This window comes from Lagopus leucura, unplaced genomic scaffold (genome assembly GCF_019238085.1).
Source record: "Lagopus leucura isolate 7727_CA_CO unplaced genomic scaffold, USGS_WTPT01 Super-Scaffold_100026, whole genome shotgun sequence".
In the NCBI taxonomy this organism is placed as follows: Eukaryota; Metazoa; Chordata; class Aves; order Galliformes; family Phasianidae; genus Lagopus; species Lagopus leucura.
Window position 1 is genome coordinate 233,807 of NW_024962277.1, and position 14,112 is coordinate 247,918.

The window sequence follows — 14,112 nt, forward strand, 5'->3', positions numbered from 1 at the left end:
CCCACTGCTCCCCGGAGCACGGCAGCAGGCTGCACGGCCCAGCCTCGTAGCAGTGGCACCACCTCCCGTCTCTGCACGGCACAGCGCTCACCAGCCTGCGCTCGGCGGAGGGGAAACGCTCGCACACCCCTACAGCCCCACTGCCTGCGCTCAAGGCAGCTCTGCCTCAGCACCCCGTGAGTCACACGGGCTCTCCGGACTCGGGGACAAGGCAGCACAGTTCTGCACAGATGTGCTGGCAGCACTTTCACTCGGCTGCTTGCAGGTTTTACTGCAGTAACAGCTGTGCCCCCCCACCCCCGCGGAAGGAATGGGAAAGGAGTGCAGGCTCACTCAGCCTCGGCACCGAGTGCTTTGCGCCGCTACGGAGCGCGGGACCACACGCAGCGAAAGCACTCCGTGCGTTCCCCCAGCGCCCACGTGCAGCAGCGCTTGGCAGCCTCAGCCTTCCCCTGGCCGGGGGCCCTGGCGTTGCGCAGCTCAGGTTTCCTTGCAGAGCCTGCAGAGACCCAGCCCTGGAGCAAGGGGTTAATCCCGCCCTGCTGCCAAACCCAGGCCAGGGCCTCACTTCTCCCCCCTGCCTGTGCCCCTCTCCTCTCACCTGCCCCCTTCAGCACTAAAAATATCGTAGGAGGGGGCTGAGACGGAGCCAGGAGCAGGGCAGCAGCAAGGGGGAGAGCTCAGCTTCACAGGAGGAGAGCTCTGTAACCCATAAAAGGCCAGGAAGAACACACACATAGGTGAAGGCAGGACTTAAGCACAGTGGTGTTTTATGTGTGTAGGCACACACACGTGCACACACACACGATAAAGCAAACCACCTATAACCGCTAGTAAAGAAAAGGAGCCTGCTGCAATTAGTTTAAGAATTAGGAGTTGTTAGAGAAATTCTGCTTTCTGCCTCACCCTGGTGGACACCAGCAATGGGGGAGCATGAAGCCTCGGTCTGCATCACGCTCACCACTCCTGCAAAAACAGCCGGAGCTGTAGCTGCCCTGGACCAGATTTGTCCCCACTCACATCCCAGAAGGTGAACACAGTGTGGGCCATCACATTACTGTTCAACACAAGTGTGACACACAGATTGTATATTAAAATTTATTGAATTATTGTGTAAGAATTCTCTTTATTAAAATCATTTGAACTCTAAACTGATTATTTACAGACAAAACCTCTTATATCACCAAAAGATTCCTACATCTCAGAACAGTATCTACAAACAGTTATTACACTATGTAACAAAATTCAGATTTTTTTTCAAGCTTTTTATATTAATTATTAATTCCAATTTGAGAAAGACAGTACCTCAGGTGCTCTGAGCAGAACTCAAGGTGTGGCATGGCACAAAAGCAGATCAGATCGTGCTGTAACAGAGACACCAAGTTGCCTGGCTGGGAAAGGGCAAATACCTGGACAAGACCAGGAGGAAGGGCTACAGGAACAAGCTAGGTATTCTGGAAACCAAAACAATCACTCTGACAAGAAAGGCACCAAAAAAGCAGCATCTTGCTGCAACTGGGGCATACCCTGAAAAAGAAATGGCATTCCACCAAGGCAGCAGGATCTCAAAGCCCTCTTGTTTTCTTTAAAAAGAAATTACCCATCTTTTCTACTAAAGAAAAAAGCTTCCAGATACAGCCTACAGTTTGCCACCAAACAGATGAAGGCAAGCACTCTCACACCTCCATCGTGTGGGTGCTGGCTACTCCTAGCCTTACTGACAGGAGACACTCAAACTCACTCATGATGCTTAATACTGATCAGTTATCAGCGTTTCATGCAGACCACGGTGAAATCAAATGTATTTCTCTGACCGCAGTACAAAGCAGACCCCAAACCTGCCATTCAACATCATCTTTCTGAGGACACGATTGACATGGTGACATCCCCTCACAGCACTTACATTCTCCACAGCTCCATTCTGCTGCCTGCAGGAGCATCAGAGGGGCTCCTTCCATCCCCAGCGCACCCAACAAGCTGAGAAACCAGGCAGAGACTGGAAGAAACGTGAATTATGAGAAATAATAAATAAAGTCTTCCCTGCACTAGGGAATTTTATAATAAAAGCTGTTTTGTGCAAATTTCAATGCAACAGAACCCTGTTGTAGTAATGCTTTTTACCACAGGAGCGTGGTGTGGACGGAGAGAAACAGGGCCAAGCCTAAGCACCCAGCAAGGAGCTGCAGCACATGCCCCCAGTGAGCAGGACACTGTTACCTACAACTCCAAAGGCAAGCAGTGGGGAGAGCTGGGCACCACTCACTGCCCCTGCGCCAGGCAGTGCCTCCTGGTCAGCCACATAGGGACAAACTTGAGATGTTAAAGAAATCACTTACGTTTAGCTCTACTCTTATGCCTTGATTATTGCTTTGATAAAAGCCGACTTTCACAGATATTCTTAGAGAAAGTAAATAATCTCCAACATCCAGAAGCACTACTGAGAAGTAAAGAGGATGTGGAGCCTGCTTCCCTGGCAGCCTGAGCCAGGCTGTGTGGACAGAACTCATCTGACCGCAGCAAGTAACAGCAGAAGAGACACAACAGAACACAGAGCTGCCAGTGCAGAGCAGGAGAGACCTGGATCCCTAGGAGCGCTCCTGAGTCTCCCTCCCTTACTCGTTCGAGGGGAATCCAGAATCAAGTCCTGCACCACCTCGTTCAGGGAAAGCAGAGGGAAATCCCACAAAACAGCAGCAGCCTACAGCACACAGCTCCTGGCAGACACTGCCAAGTCCTTTCTTCCACCCGGCTTTTTAGGGACTAATTTTACCACGTTCTGTTGAGACAGAGGTTTCAGAGAAGCTAAGTTCCCACAAGTTCCATGGAATGGGGCGGTCAGGCGAGAGACAGACACAAACTGGTGCTCTCTGGGAAAGGAGGCTGGCAGACACTGAGCTCTTGACAGGGCCTGCTCAGCAGCTGCTCTGCACAGCAGGACAGCAGCACTCTGAGCACACAAAGTACCTGGGAATTCTGCTGGGAGGAGAGCTCATGGGAAAGCACTGGCTTTGCAGGAAGAGATGCCAACATTAGCTGGTTATATTGCTCAGGAAAACATCCTGCAACTGCACAGTGCTCACACAAAGCCACACAGCTGATTCACAGGCCTGGAAATGCAGCTATGTGCAACGCAGAGAGGCAGGCATGTGATCCTGCCCTGATCTAGCTCTAGTCCTTCCAGGCCTGCACAACCACCATCAGCAGTGTCAGAGGAGTCAGACCTGATCTACCTCAGAGACGAAGGACATCAGCTTGGACTCAATGGGGGATAAGAAAGTGAAGGATACCCTTTAAAACTGGAATTCAATCACTATGGGCAGAGTGCTGTGAGGCTTCCTGACGGCTCTCCAGGAGGGAGCAGAGGTGCTGCCCAGCTATGGCTGAAGGCTAATGGCACACCTGCTCTGGCCTTGCTTTCCTCGCATCAGTCACTGCTGTTTGCAGGACACCAGATGCTCTTCAGGAACGTGGTTGTGCCTCATGGCTCCCTTGAGTTCACAGCTCACCAGATCACCCTTCTGTGTGCCACAACAGGAGAGTTTGGGAGGCAAAACTGAGGTGTAAGGCAAGTCTAACAGGAACACACAGCTAAACATCAAACTGAGCTGTGGGGAAAAGCAAGCTGCTGTTACAATGGAGACATCCACAAGTTATCCCTGCAGACAAAGCAGTGGAGAAAACTTTGCTCCAGTGCTGACAGACGTTTGTCAGTAGAAGTGCACAGAGATGCTTCTCCAAGAAAAGCTTTGTCTCAAAGCAACAAAGTTAAACATTCTCCTTTAGCATTTAAATACATTATCCTTCTGAGGGTATTTACAAATCCAGTTCAGAGCAGCAGAACAACCAGATACCAGAGGAAAGGGGAAGTGGCACAAGGCATTGTTGTGCTTTTCCAAAGAGCAGGACAACCCCTGAACTTCTGACAGATCCAGAGCTGGGTCAGTGGAGATTGGGACCAGCCAGACAGCTGACTCCTCACACACTACATTTGTCCTGAGGGGAAGGGTGGGGGGTGGCCCATTTACAGTGGGCTCCTGGGCAAGCCTGCGTGCTGGTGAACGTATCTCATCCAAACAGACGTTGCACCCAAGTAATAAGACCAGAACACTGGGAGCAAGGGACCTTTGCCATTGGTCCCTCTCCTTCTTACATCCAACATCCAGAACCAGTGAAAACATTGCTGCAAAGAAGCTTCTCAGGTGGAACAGAGCAGGAGCGCTCACTCATCCAGATGGAGATGAAGGTCAGTGCAGCTGTAAGACCAGGGGAAAGCTTCCTGTATCCCCATCAAAATAAGCAGCCAGTAGGGGAGCCTCCCAGCACTGGGCAAGGGCACTCACGCAAGGCCAAGGACTCCACAGACACGGTGCTTGGTGCTGCCACCTGGCTCTTCAACAGCAGCATTTAGAAGGTTGGCACATTCTCCTGATAACTGTAGGAAGGAGCTGCTTGGTCCCCTGAGACTGTCAGAGGAAAACTGAAATTCATTTGTTTCGCTTTTTGAAAAGAAAAAAAGAACAACTTTAAAAAAATACTCTCTGAGATGCAAGGACGCTTGTACTTGGTACTGCCTTGGCCAACCCCGTTCATGTCACTTGCTGGCTCCTTGGAGAGTCTGGTTCCAATGACAGCAGGACACCCTGCACACAGCTAGGACGAGCACTGTCCCTGTCCAGCCAGGGGAGAACAGTCTGTCTGCACCTGTCACAAATCTGTGACTTTATTCTCCACAGCTGCTGCAATCTGTTGTAGCCTATATCCAAGCTGCATCTTCTGTGCTGTTGGGTCTTCTTCCAAAGCAGTAATGATCTGCAACAAGACAGAGCTCACTGGCTGCCTTTCTCCAGCATGCAGCACTGCTGGCTGGAGATAATATTAAACATAGTAATATTAAATGCAGTGAAATGCTAACAGCCCCCTGGGTTAGAGCCAGGTCCCTTGTTTGCATGATGTCCTCCCTCCCTCATTGACAAGAATAAATTAAACTTACGACATGGAAGTTATGTATGTCAGTGAAACAATACGCAGCACTGTAATAATCTGGCTGCTCTTAATAATTAATTTAGTTTTTTTTTGTTTTGTTTTGTTTTTTAACTGGATGGTAGAAGGAGAAGGTTGTGTCCATACCTGTTGGGAACACACTCACCTGGTCATAGTACTTGTTGATGTATTTGTACAATTCATGCAGAGCCACCAGGGAATTGAGGTCACCTGAGTAATTCTGAATAAGAGAGGAAGTTAGATAAAGCTGTGACATCTAACAATTGTTCTTGCAAATTCTGTGTCCTCATAACTAATAAGGAAATGTACTGGAGTCACTCCCAGCACAAAGCAATGGGAAAGAGAATTCACCAGCAGTTCCTAGGGAAGGAAAAAAATAATCAAACATACTCCTTGCCTGGAAGCCTATGGTGTTCTCTCCCCAGTGGTACCACGAAGCAAAGCAACCACTGGGAACAACTAGTAGTTCTGAGTAGAACAGCACACAGCTGGAATATCTCATCTTTGCATTACCTACTTCCTATGAGATGCACAGACGAATGGCTAGCATGATTTCTGAAACAAACTCGTTTATTTACCCGCGATAGCTCAGCCAGGGCAGAGTTCATCTCCTGGTCACTGGCAGAGATGGTCTGGCGAATGTCTGCATAATACCTGCACGGTGGTACAGAGGCAATTACCATCACGTTCCTCCTAGCATCCTTCTTAAACTATACTCCCCACACCCACTGCTCACCTTTCCACCATCTGCTTGTAGCGAGGAATGTCCCGGGCATAGAGCAGCTTATTGATCGGAGAGTCCTTGAACATCCAAAACAAGAACTGGTTACAAATAGCTCCTACGCCACGCAGTGCACAAACCTGAGCAGGTGACACCATTCTGCTGTCTGTCATTTGTCCAGGATCTGGAACGTTGGCCCTTCGTGCAGAGGCACTTCAAATACTGGCCTCCCTTCTGGTAACACAGACTGAGGAACCATGAAGGTGAAAGGACCTCGGGGATCTCCAGCCTGCCTTCTACCGTACTGTGGACCAGCATGGTATCACATTGGTCAAGGCTTCACACAGACTAAATCTGAAATCCTCCAGAGATCCAGCTCATCTCTGGTGACCCATTCTACTCTTGGCACAGGGAGAACAGTGGTGGCAAATAAGTATTTTCCAATGGCCAGCCTGACTCTCATATGTGATGCATTGTGTGACACACACTGTCTGCTGCACAGCACGCATGCTCTGTACCCTGAGCAGATGCAAGCTGCAAATACGGAGCACCCCAGGATAACTTGTGCTCTAAACAAAACTCTTTCCTCCTCAACACAGGTGTCTGCACTGAGCTACTCTCCAGTGCTCTAGTGGCGCATGAGAGCAAGGTGCAGGCCTGGCAGGCTGTTCTTGGAGGACTACATGGAGCTGCTGCCTCTTGAGCCAGCACTGCTCACACAGCCTGTGCCAGCCATATGCTGCTACTTCCATACTTACCCGCCCTAGCTTATGGTCAGCAATGGTACAGGAGTCCATGAAGGTCTGTGCAATGACCAGGAGCACAGCATCTACATTATCTGATGTCTGCACATCAAAAACAAACTGGGGATTCTTGATGATGTTGATCCAAAACCGCAGTGGGAGGCTGCAGGGAAGATGGAAGCATGACAGCTTATCAGTACAGAAAGCGGCTGTTGTGCTGAAGATATTCTGCACATACTGCTGTTCATACCCCAAATTAGCCCTCACAGCAAAACCAGCTTTTCACACTGTGCTTTACTGCCCTGCACTCTCATTATGCTTCTCCTCAGTAGGCAGAGGTGGCTGTCTCTTTGCAAGCAGGTAGCTCCAAATAGGTCAGCAACACCTCTGTCACGGCCCGCAGGAAGACCATACCTGTTTGTCTTCCAGATATGGATGGTCTCAGGGTCTGCAATCCCATAGTGTAAAGCTTGCTCATCCAACAGATCAAAGAAGTATTTGACTGCCAGGGGAACAGGGCGGCTAGTACTGAGGATCACCTGGAACAAGTCATCCACAAACTTCTGCAGAGTGCCCTGTGGAGAGCCAAGCAGGACATGGTCATCACAGGTAGAGGAAAGTGAAGAGCCCAGGCCAGGTTACCCTTTTTTGCTCAGCAATGTTCTTTCAGTGATCCTGAAACAACCTCACGTCCACTGCAGGAAGCAGCAGTGGAGAAACGAGGCCCCAGGCTAAAGTTTGTGAACAACCAAAACACAGAAGGCAATCAGACCCACTAAGAGCCAGTTTGGGGAGTTACTACAGGAGAGAGAGCCTGCAACACCACGGGTTGGCACTGCAGCATAGAGACTGAGCAGTGGAGGGGGACTGCCAAGCTGCTGTGTTGAGCCAGACAGGAACGAAGAGAAAAGGTTTGTTTGCTTAGCAGCTAGAAAAAAAGTTTGTGGGCAGAACAGAGGCACTGCCTGGCAAAGTGCCTCAGCTTTCCCTTGAGGAACTGCACTTCTGCAAGCAGGAAAGTGGAAAGCTGATCCTTTCTCAAGAACAGAGACTAAGGCACAAGTTCCTGGGTCAATTTTCAACAGTGATACTGGAATAAAGCAAAAAGGAGAACGTGAACAGGTGTTATGCCTGATTTATGATTGCAGCTGAGTCTGTGCATGGCTGATGTGGAGTTAGCATCATCTTGCTGTAGGAAGTAATCAGGTCAATGCTACCTTTCGGGCCACTGATGAAGTGGAAATCAAGCAGACCTACGAACCCTGTCGCCAATGCTACCAAAAACTCCACTGCCAAGCATTAAGCACCTACCTTTATCTGTGGGACCCAGAGATGATAAACACATTTCACTCTCCTAGAGGCTCTGCAAAACTTAATGCATTAGTAGGAATGAAAGTTTGGTATTGCAGTGCTAGGCTCTTATCCTCATACATGTCCCTGCAGTCCTTCAGGGGGGTATGAAAGAAGGTAAGATCCTAAGTGCAACACCATCTGTGCCTCTTCTCACCTTCATAGAGAGCAGACGTGTCAGGTAGATCTCCGGGATTGCCTTGGCTCGCTCCCGATCTCTCAAGCTTCCACGACGATGCTTGGGAAGCTCTGGCTCTTCTGTTGGTTTTACCAGGTGCCAAAGTTTTATCCCACCTTCATCTGCATCCTCCAGCATAGGTGTTTCTAAACAGGCAGTTATTTAAAGACAGTTTCTGTACTGTTCTCACCTTGTCTGCTCAGAATTCCAATTTCTCGACAGTCTTATAAGGGTTCAAATTGCCCATCGGCCTTCTACAGCAGCATAAAGGTAGGGCTATGGCAACTCTTGTCCCACCAAGGTACTACAAAATTATTTTATAAGAATAAGACATCAAACTCACTCTCTCCTGGGATGTAATCTTGATTCTCTCTATGGATATGTTTGGTCAGTCGTGGCACCAGAGCTACTGTTGCTCCATCAGGCACCTGTACACACGCAAATGTCAACATTCAGAACAAACAGCATGTTTCCCATCAGCACAACGGGCAAGTGCTTGTAGAGCAAAATAAACTCTGAACACACTGTAGTGTTAATAGGAGCAGGGATATTGGGGCATCGCCACTGTCTGTCCTGATGGAGGGAGAATCTAGTTTGTGCAGTCTGAGTAACTGACATACAGAGAAAATGGCAGTGCTCAGGGATCAACATCATTCACATTTAGAACAAGTGTGACACATCGGTGCAAAGTAGGTAAAAAAAATCATCTTTCCAGTCCTAGAAGCTACATCACAGACCAGTGCATTATCAACTCCTAACTGACTTGGACTGGAACATTAATGAACTTAGCAGCACTGCCCTCAAGCTCCAGACCTGTCCAGGTCTCAAGTGCAGGCTAGGGAGAGGACTATGGTGGTTGAGAAGTTACAGTTCAGGACACAGTACTGACTCCATCTGAATATGCCACTGCAATGAAAGCTGTACTACTTTTACAGTACAGTCACAGTCATAAATGGGGTACAACAGTGTGCAAAAGAGGAAAGGGCAGATGAAGCAATAGTAGAGTCAGTTCTGACCTTGTAGTGCTGAAGAGTGTTCAGGCGTTTCCAAGTTCCTTGAACAACAGATGTCACATCCTCATCAGACAGTATCAGATGACCTGCCAGCCCTGATCTCCACTCTACAGCCATTAAAACACAGGACATGGAAGGAAAAAAACAGTTAAGCTGAGGCATCTCTGAAAGTCTTCTGCACTCCAGCCTGAGCTAGTGGAACTTGAAGACAGAAAAGAGAAAATCCTCTCTGACAGACATTATTTAAACGTTACCACTGACTCCACTGGCAGCAAGAGCTGGCTTAGGACTACAGCATCTTTACACTCAAAAGTCTTCTCATCCCATACACATCCTCTGTCCATCCCCCGCCCCCCATATCCTCTTTCTCAAGCCACTGCCATGGTCCAGATCTGGCAAAGAACCCTAAGCATCACAAAATGGAAGGGGCTGGACTTCAGTTGCTTCTTTCCCACCCCTGCCTCTTACATTTATAGCCTTTCCTATGACATGCCATGCTGGGTCCAGCAAAAGTACAAGGCCACCGGTCAGGAACTCTGCAAGCTCAGCAGAGAGCAACAAACTTCATGCAGATGTGGGTGCTGTGCAGAAACAACCACTTTTTAACGTCCTCATTAAGTTTTGGCACCAAGGAGTTCTGCTCACCGAGATCCAGGGTGTCTGGGTCTGGTCGATGACAGTACGGCATCCCTTTATAAATCTGATCTAGGATTTTCTCCTTCACTTGTGTTATGGTGTCACAGTCTAGCACTTTAGCAGAAATCCCCTGGGAGTCCTCTGCCCCTCCTGTAGCAACTCCTGCTTGTGTTAAAGCATTTAAAGTCTGTGGAACAGAAGAAAAGGTCACAGCTATTCTGACACATCCAACACATCTACACTTTTGACTTCTGCCATTAAAGCAAGTTAACGTCTATTCCTTCCACTGAAGAAGTTTCAGAAACGAAAATGGCACATATCATTGAAAGCCATGTTCCTGGCCTTGCTCTGAGAGCTGGAAGCCAGTTTAACTGTGCTGGGGAGAGGCTTCCACCATTGCCATCAGCAATTTTATCCCCTTATTTCCAGACACAGAGAGTGGCTCATACACCACATTACTGAGATGGGAACTCCTATCAGCTAGGGTAGAAGTGCCCCATTTAGGAGAGCTCGCACTCAGCTACAACACTATGCTGCTGGGAGAAACCTGGCTGCCAGGAGACAGCGGCAGGATACTGTACTTCTATCTTGATGAGGACAGACTCTGAGCCTTGTCACCCCAGAGGGCCACAGGGAACAAAAGATTTGGTGCTTACCAGAGTGCGATACTCCAGGTCCTCCCTCAGAAGGCGGTTGTCATTCAGGGTGTATTTGGCTTTCCCTGTCACCCAGTCGACAGGCCCCTTGTCCACCTGGTGCTTGATTCCTCGAAACAGCATGTAAAGTGGCTCTCCTACAGAGTCCTGGCACAGAAGGGACAGAGTTTCACCTGTCAGGAATTCACCTTGGTTCCCCCAGCAGAACCCAACAGCCTGGAATCACAGACTCCCAAGTAGAGAGAAGAGCAGTGGATCAGAGGATACCAGGAGATACAGCAGCTACCACTGCAGGCAAAGAAAGTCTCTGCCAACAGCTCCCACTCCAAGCACAAGGAACATGTAGGGGCTAAGGACCAGCTGGACACGTAAGACCAAGGCATGGCTCTGTCTCCATGCCGCTAATCAGAAGGACACTCCTCGCCACTCTCTCCCAGGAGAGTAATTAAATCAGGGGCATCCTCCCCACACACAGAGCAGCCTATGGCCAGTGTGCCTTACGCTGTGATGATACAGGAGCTACACTGAGCTCTCGCCACGATCTAACAAGGCATCCTGAAATGTGGAGTGGCATTAATGCATCCGTCTTCCCCAGTAACTTCTGAAACACAGGATGTCTCTGGCATTATTTCAGCTAACAGTGAGAGAAGAGCAAAGCTGTGACTGTCTCTCATCTCTTGGCCCTTTTACTCCAGAAGGGCACAAAGAACTCACCCTCACAAATGCATACAGGCAGATGGACATCCAGTTGGTTAACAGCTTCTCTACCACTGTTTCTGTCCTGAAAAAGACAGAGAGCATGGGGTTGGTCACATGAATATACTGCACAGCAAGGATGGAACTGGAGATAAAGATCATCCTTTCTGAGAAAAGAGAATGCTAAACAATGATAAACGATCAAAAAAAGAGGGAGAAAGAATAAATTACTTTAGGGACCATTCAGGTTAAATCCTTTTGATCCCAGTTCTAATTTGAGGCACTTTTCAGCCTGAAGGAGGCACCAAATGACAGAATTGAAGTGAGACAGACAAGGAGGGGAGAGAGGACAGCCTCCAGCAGGTCTCAAACAAAATAAATTTGTTCAGATCAGAAGGATGCACTGGACAGGAGGCTAATGGGGATCTGAACACAGGAGATACTTCAATTTAGTTTCCAAACATGGCACGATTGTGAGTCTAGGGACCTCTACACAGCAAGTGATACTGGCAGACTTGGCAGTCCCAGTACTTGAACTCAAGAAGAGAACTAACATGCAGCAGCTGCAAAAGAACAGGAATCTGGGGTGGGCAATGCCAGCTTCTTCTCTCATCTTTTTTCCTTCCTGCCAGCTGCTGGCTGGGGTGAGGGCTACCATCATTTCTGTCATGTGTTGCCTGGACACATATTGGTTCTACAACTGCAGCTCGTACCATAATGTTATCTTACCCACAGCAGTTTCAAAGTCTGCTATCTGGACAGAAAAGCTCTGTCCCCTCAGGTGGGGCCACATCTCACATCTGCCTGGCTCACCTCCGCAACATCAGCTTTGGGTTCTTGGCCACGTACTGCTCCACAAGGTCATTCAGGAGTGTTTTGAGGATGTCAGTGAAGTATTCCAGCTTCCCATGCAGCGACACAGTAAGCAGTGATGCCACATAGGCCCGGTCTCTTGGGGAGAAAGTGCGCTGGATTTCCAGAGTGTGGATGAACTGGTGGGAGAGACAAACCAGCGTGTGAATCCACTGCAAACAAGGCAGCCACAACGACTGGCTCTTGAAAGCAGGGGTGCTGCACAGGGGACTGCACAGGAATGAACTTCACTGAGCGCTGCCTGCTTCCTGCCACCAGTTAACAGCAACACGACCCCGATCCCACAGCATGCTGCAGCACAGAGAGGCACGTTACCTTGGTGAGGAAGAGTTTGCTATTGAGCAGGTTGGAAAGCTGGACCAAGCCCTGCTCCACAGTTTGCCGACGGCACTCAGGGATGTCCAGGTCCCTTTGCAGTGGTGACTCACGGTGGCCCGGAAAGAAAATGCGCTCTGCATAGGACTTGTAGTCCAGGAAGGGGATGCCTGTGCCCACAAGGTCACTTGTGAGGTCCATCATCTCAGTCATCAGGTCTGGGGGAAAGGAAACGCCTGTGATTTTATCCCCATTATCACACAAGTGACAGTACAGAGTGAGTCTAGGCAGGAATTAGAGCCAGCAGGATGAGAATGCTGGGAAGATGAAGCACGTTTCCTATCAGAAGAGTCACACTAGGGTCCCATTACTAGAACATCTATCACTAGACTAGGCACTGGGAGAACTGCATGAGGAACCAGAAAGTGAATTTGGTGATTATTCGCTTTTACAGGTAGGGGCTGGTTTGCTGTTTTATAAAGAGGAAGCCACAGTTTGGCACTGATCTGTGGTCATAGGCATTAACTATATACAAAGTACTAGAACTTTCCTGCACCTCCCTGCCTTCCCACATTAGTTGCAGATTACAGTCTGAGCTGCCTGCACAGTTCTAGAGCTGTAGATGCCCCACACAAGGGCTCACCGCTGAAAGCAGCTGAAGTTCAAGGTTTGCAGACTCAGGATATGTATGGGGTGTAATTTAACCTGCTCTACACACAGACTGGACCAGCTGCCCTTCAGATCCCTCCAAGTGCGCTGTCCTGACCTTTAGCTCCTCATCTGAGTCTGGAGGATGAACTGGAGAATCATAGGGGTCTTTACAGATCACTGTGCTCTGAATTAAAAAGAAACATTAAATAAGACATTTGGCCATGTTTCAATGCACTGGCATAGGATGTAAGCTATAGCCTGTCCTGAGTTACCCAAACAAATATGCAGCTACAAAAAAGCAGTAGGGCTCATTGTGATTCTTCAAACTTCCCCAAATCTGCAGAAACATAGGAGCTCTGTGACTGACCTGTGAATTCCTTTTTGCATCTGTCCCGAACACTTGTTTCTAGATTTTCCAGCTGGATTTGAACTTTCTTGTAATCCCTCAGAGCCTGTTTACTCTTCCTCCTGTAATAAGCAGCAGAATGGTTCCCAGTGATCTTAGCCCAGGGACTGTCCTTTACCAGCTGTTGTGTTGCTGCCAAGGACTCCAGGGCAACTGGAGCTCCCATACAGTGCACAGCCTCTCACCTGTATATGAAGACAATGACCAGAACAATCAGTGCCACGAAGGATGCACCAACACCCAGACCAATCTGTGCCTCCAGCGGAAAGGTGAGCTGGCTTTCTGTGTCGTACTGCACTCTGCCCAGGAGGAAGTTCAGGTTTCCCATCTGCACCTGTAAAGAAAGCATAGCTGTGATATAAGCTCGGTGCAGCACTGAAAAGCAAAGAAATGGCTTCTCCATCATGATTACAGGTGGTCTAAAGCTCTCCTGTAAGGCTACGTCCCACAGCACAACTTCTGAATTCTGCTCCATGTATTTTCAGGCAGTGTTTGGCACTTACAGGTAGAGTTAAGAACAAGAACGGCTCCTTGCCACGAGGGCTTCTGCCTTTCTTCTCCCTGTCCCACTGCTCCTAGCACCACATCCTGCTTGTGCATCTACTACAAACATGCCTTCTTGCTGATTCCCTACCGTGAACTCCGGGAGCAGATCAGTGCCCTCCCGCTTTGTGCGGTGCCGTGGAGCCGGCTGCTCAGAGGGAGGCTCGCAGTACAGATGGTTCCTCGTTAATGTCTTCACCACACAGATTCCTTCCCCAATCATGGCCATAACTTCATCCTTGGAAATGGCCAGATCTAGATTTTCCCCCTGGAACAGAAATAGAACAGAACATCAGATGGGACTAAAAACCATCTCCATTATCTGTGGTT

General features: G+C 48.9%; 1 protein-coding gene across 4 annotated transcripts in view; it reads right to left on the reverse strand.

The window, feature by feature from the left end:
- Positions 1-1,084: 1,084 nt before the first annotated feature.
- The window catches only part of PLXNB1 (plexin B1), a 67,921-nt gene continuing 54,893 nt past the window's right edge, over positions 1,085-14,112 (reverse strand). For all 4 annotated transcript variants that reach the window (XM_042880209.1, XM_042880207.1, XM_042880208.1 and 1 more), the window contains 17 exons: positions 13,874-14,050; positions 13,425-13,573; positions 13,201-13,301; positions 12,183-12,400; positions 11,808-11,986; positions 11,013-11,079; positions 10,299-10,445; positions 9,652-9,829; positions 9,010-9,113; positions 8,337-8,421; positions 7,973-8,139; positions 6,880-7,040; positions 6,481-6,628; positions 5,738-5,802; positions 5,580-5,655; positions 5,147-5,221; positions 1,085-4,809 (listed from right to left, as the gene is read on the reverse strand). In XM_042880209.1, the coding sequence (XP_042736143.1) occupies positions 4,705-4,809; positions 5,147-5,221; positions 5,580-5,655; positions 5,738-5,802; positions 6,481-6,628; positions 6,880-7,040; positions 7,973-8,139; positions 8,337-8,421; positions 9,010-9,113; positions 9,652-9,829; positions 10,299-10,445; positions 11,013-11,079; positions 11,808-11,986; positions 12,183-12,400; positions 13,201-13,301; positions 13,425-13,573; positions 13,874-14,050 (2,202 nt within the window). In that variant the 3' untranslated portion in view covers positions 1,085-4,704. The remainder of the gene's footprint in view (positions 4,810-5,146; positions 5,222-5,579; positions 5,656-5,737; positions 5,803-6,480; positions 6,629-6,879; positions 7,041-7,972; positions 8,140-8,336; positions 8,422-9,009; positions 9,114-9,651; positions 9,830-10,298; positions 10,446-11,012; positions 11,080-11,807; positions 11,987-12,182; positions 12,401-13,200; positions 13,302-13,424; positions 13,574-13,873; positions 14,051-14,112) is intronic.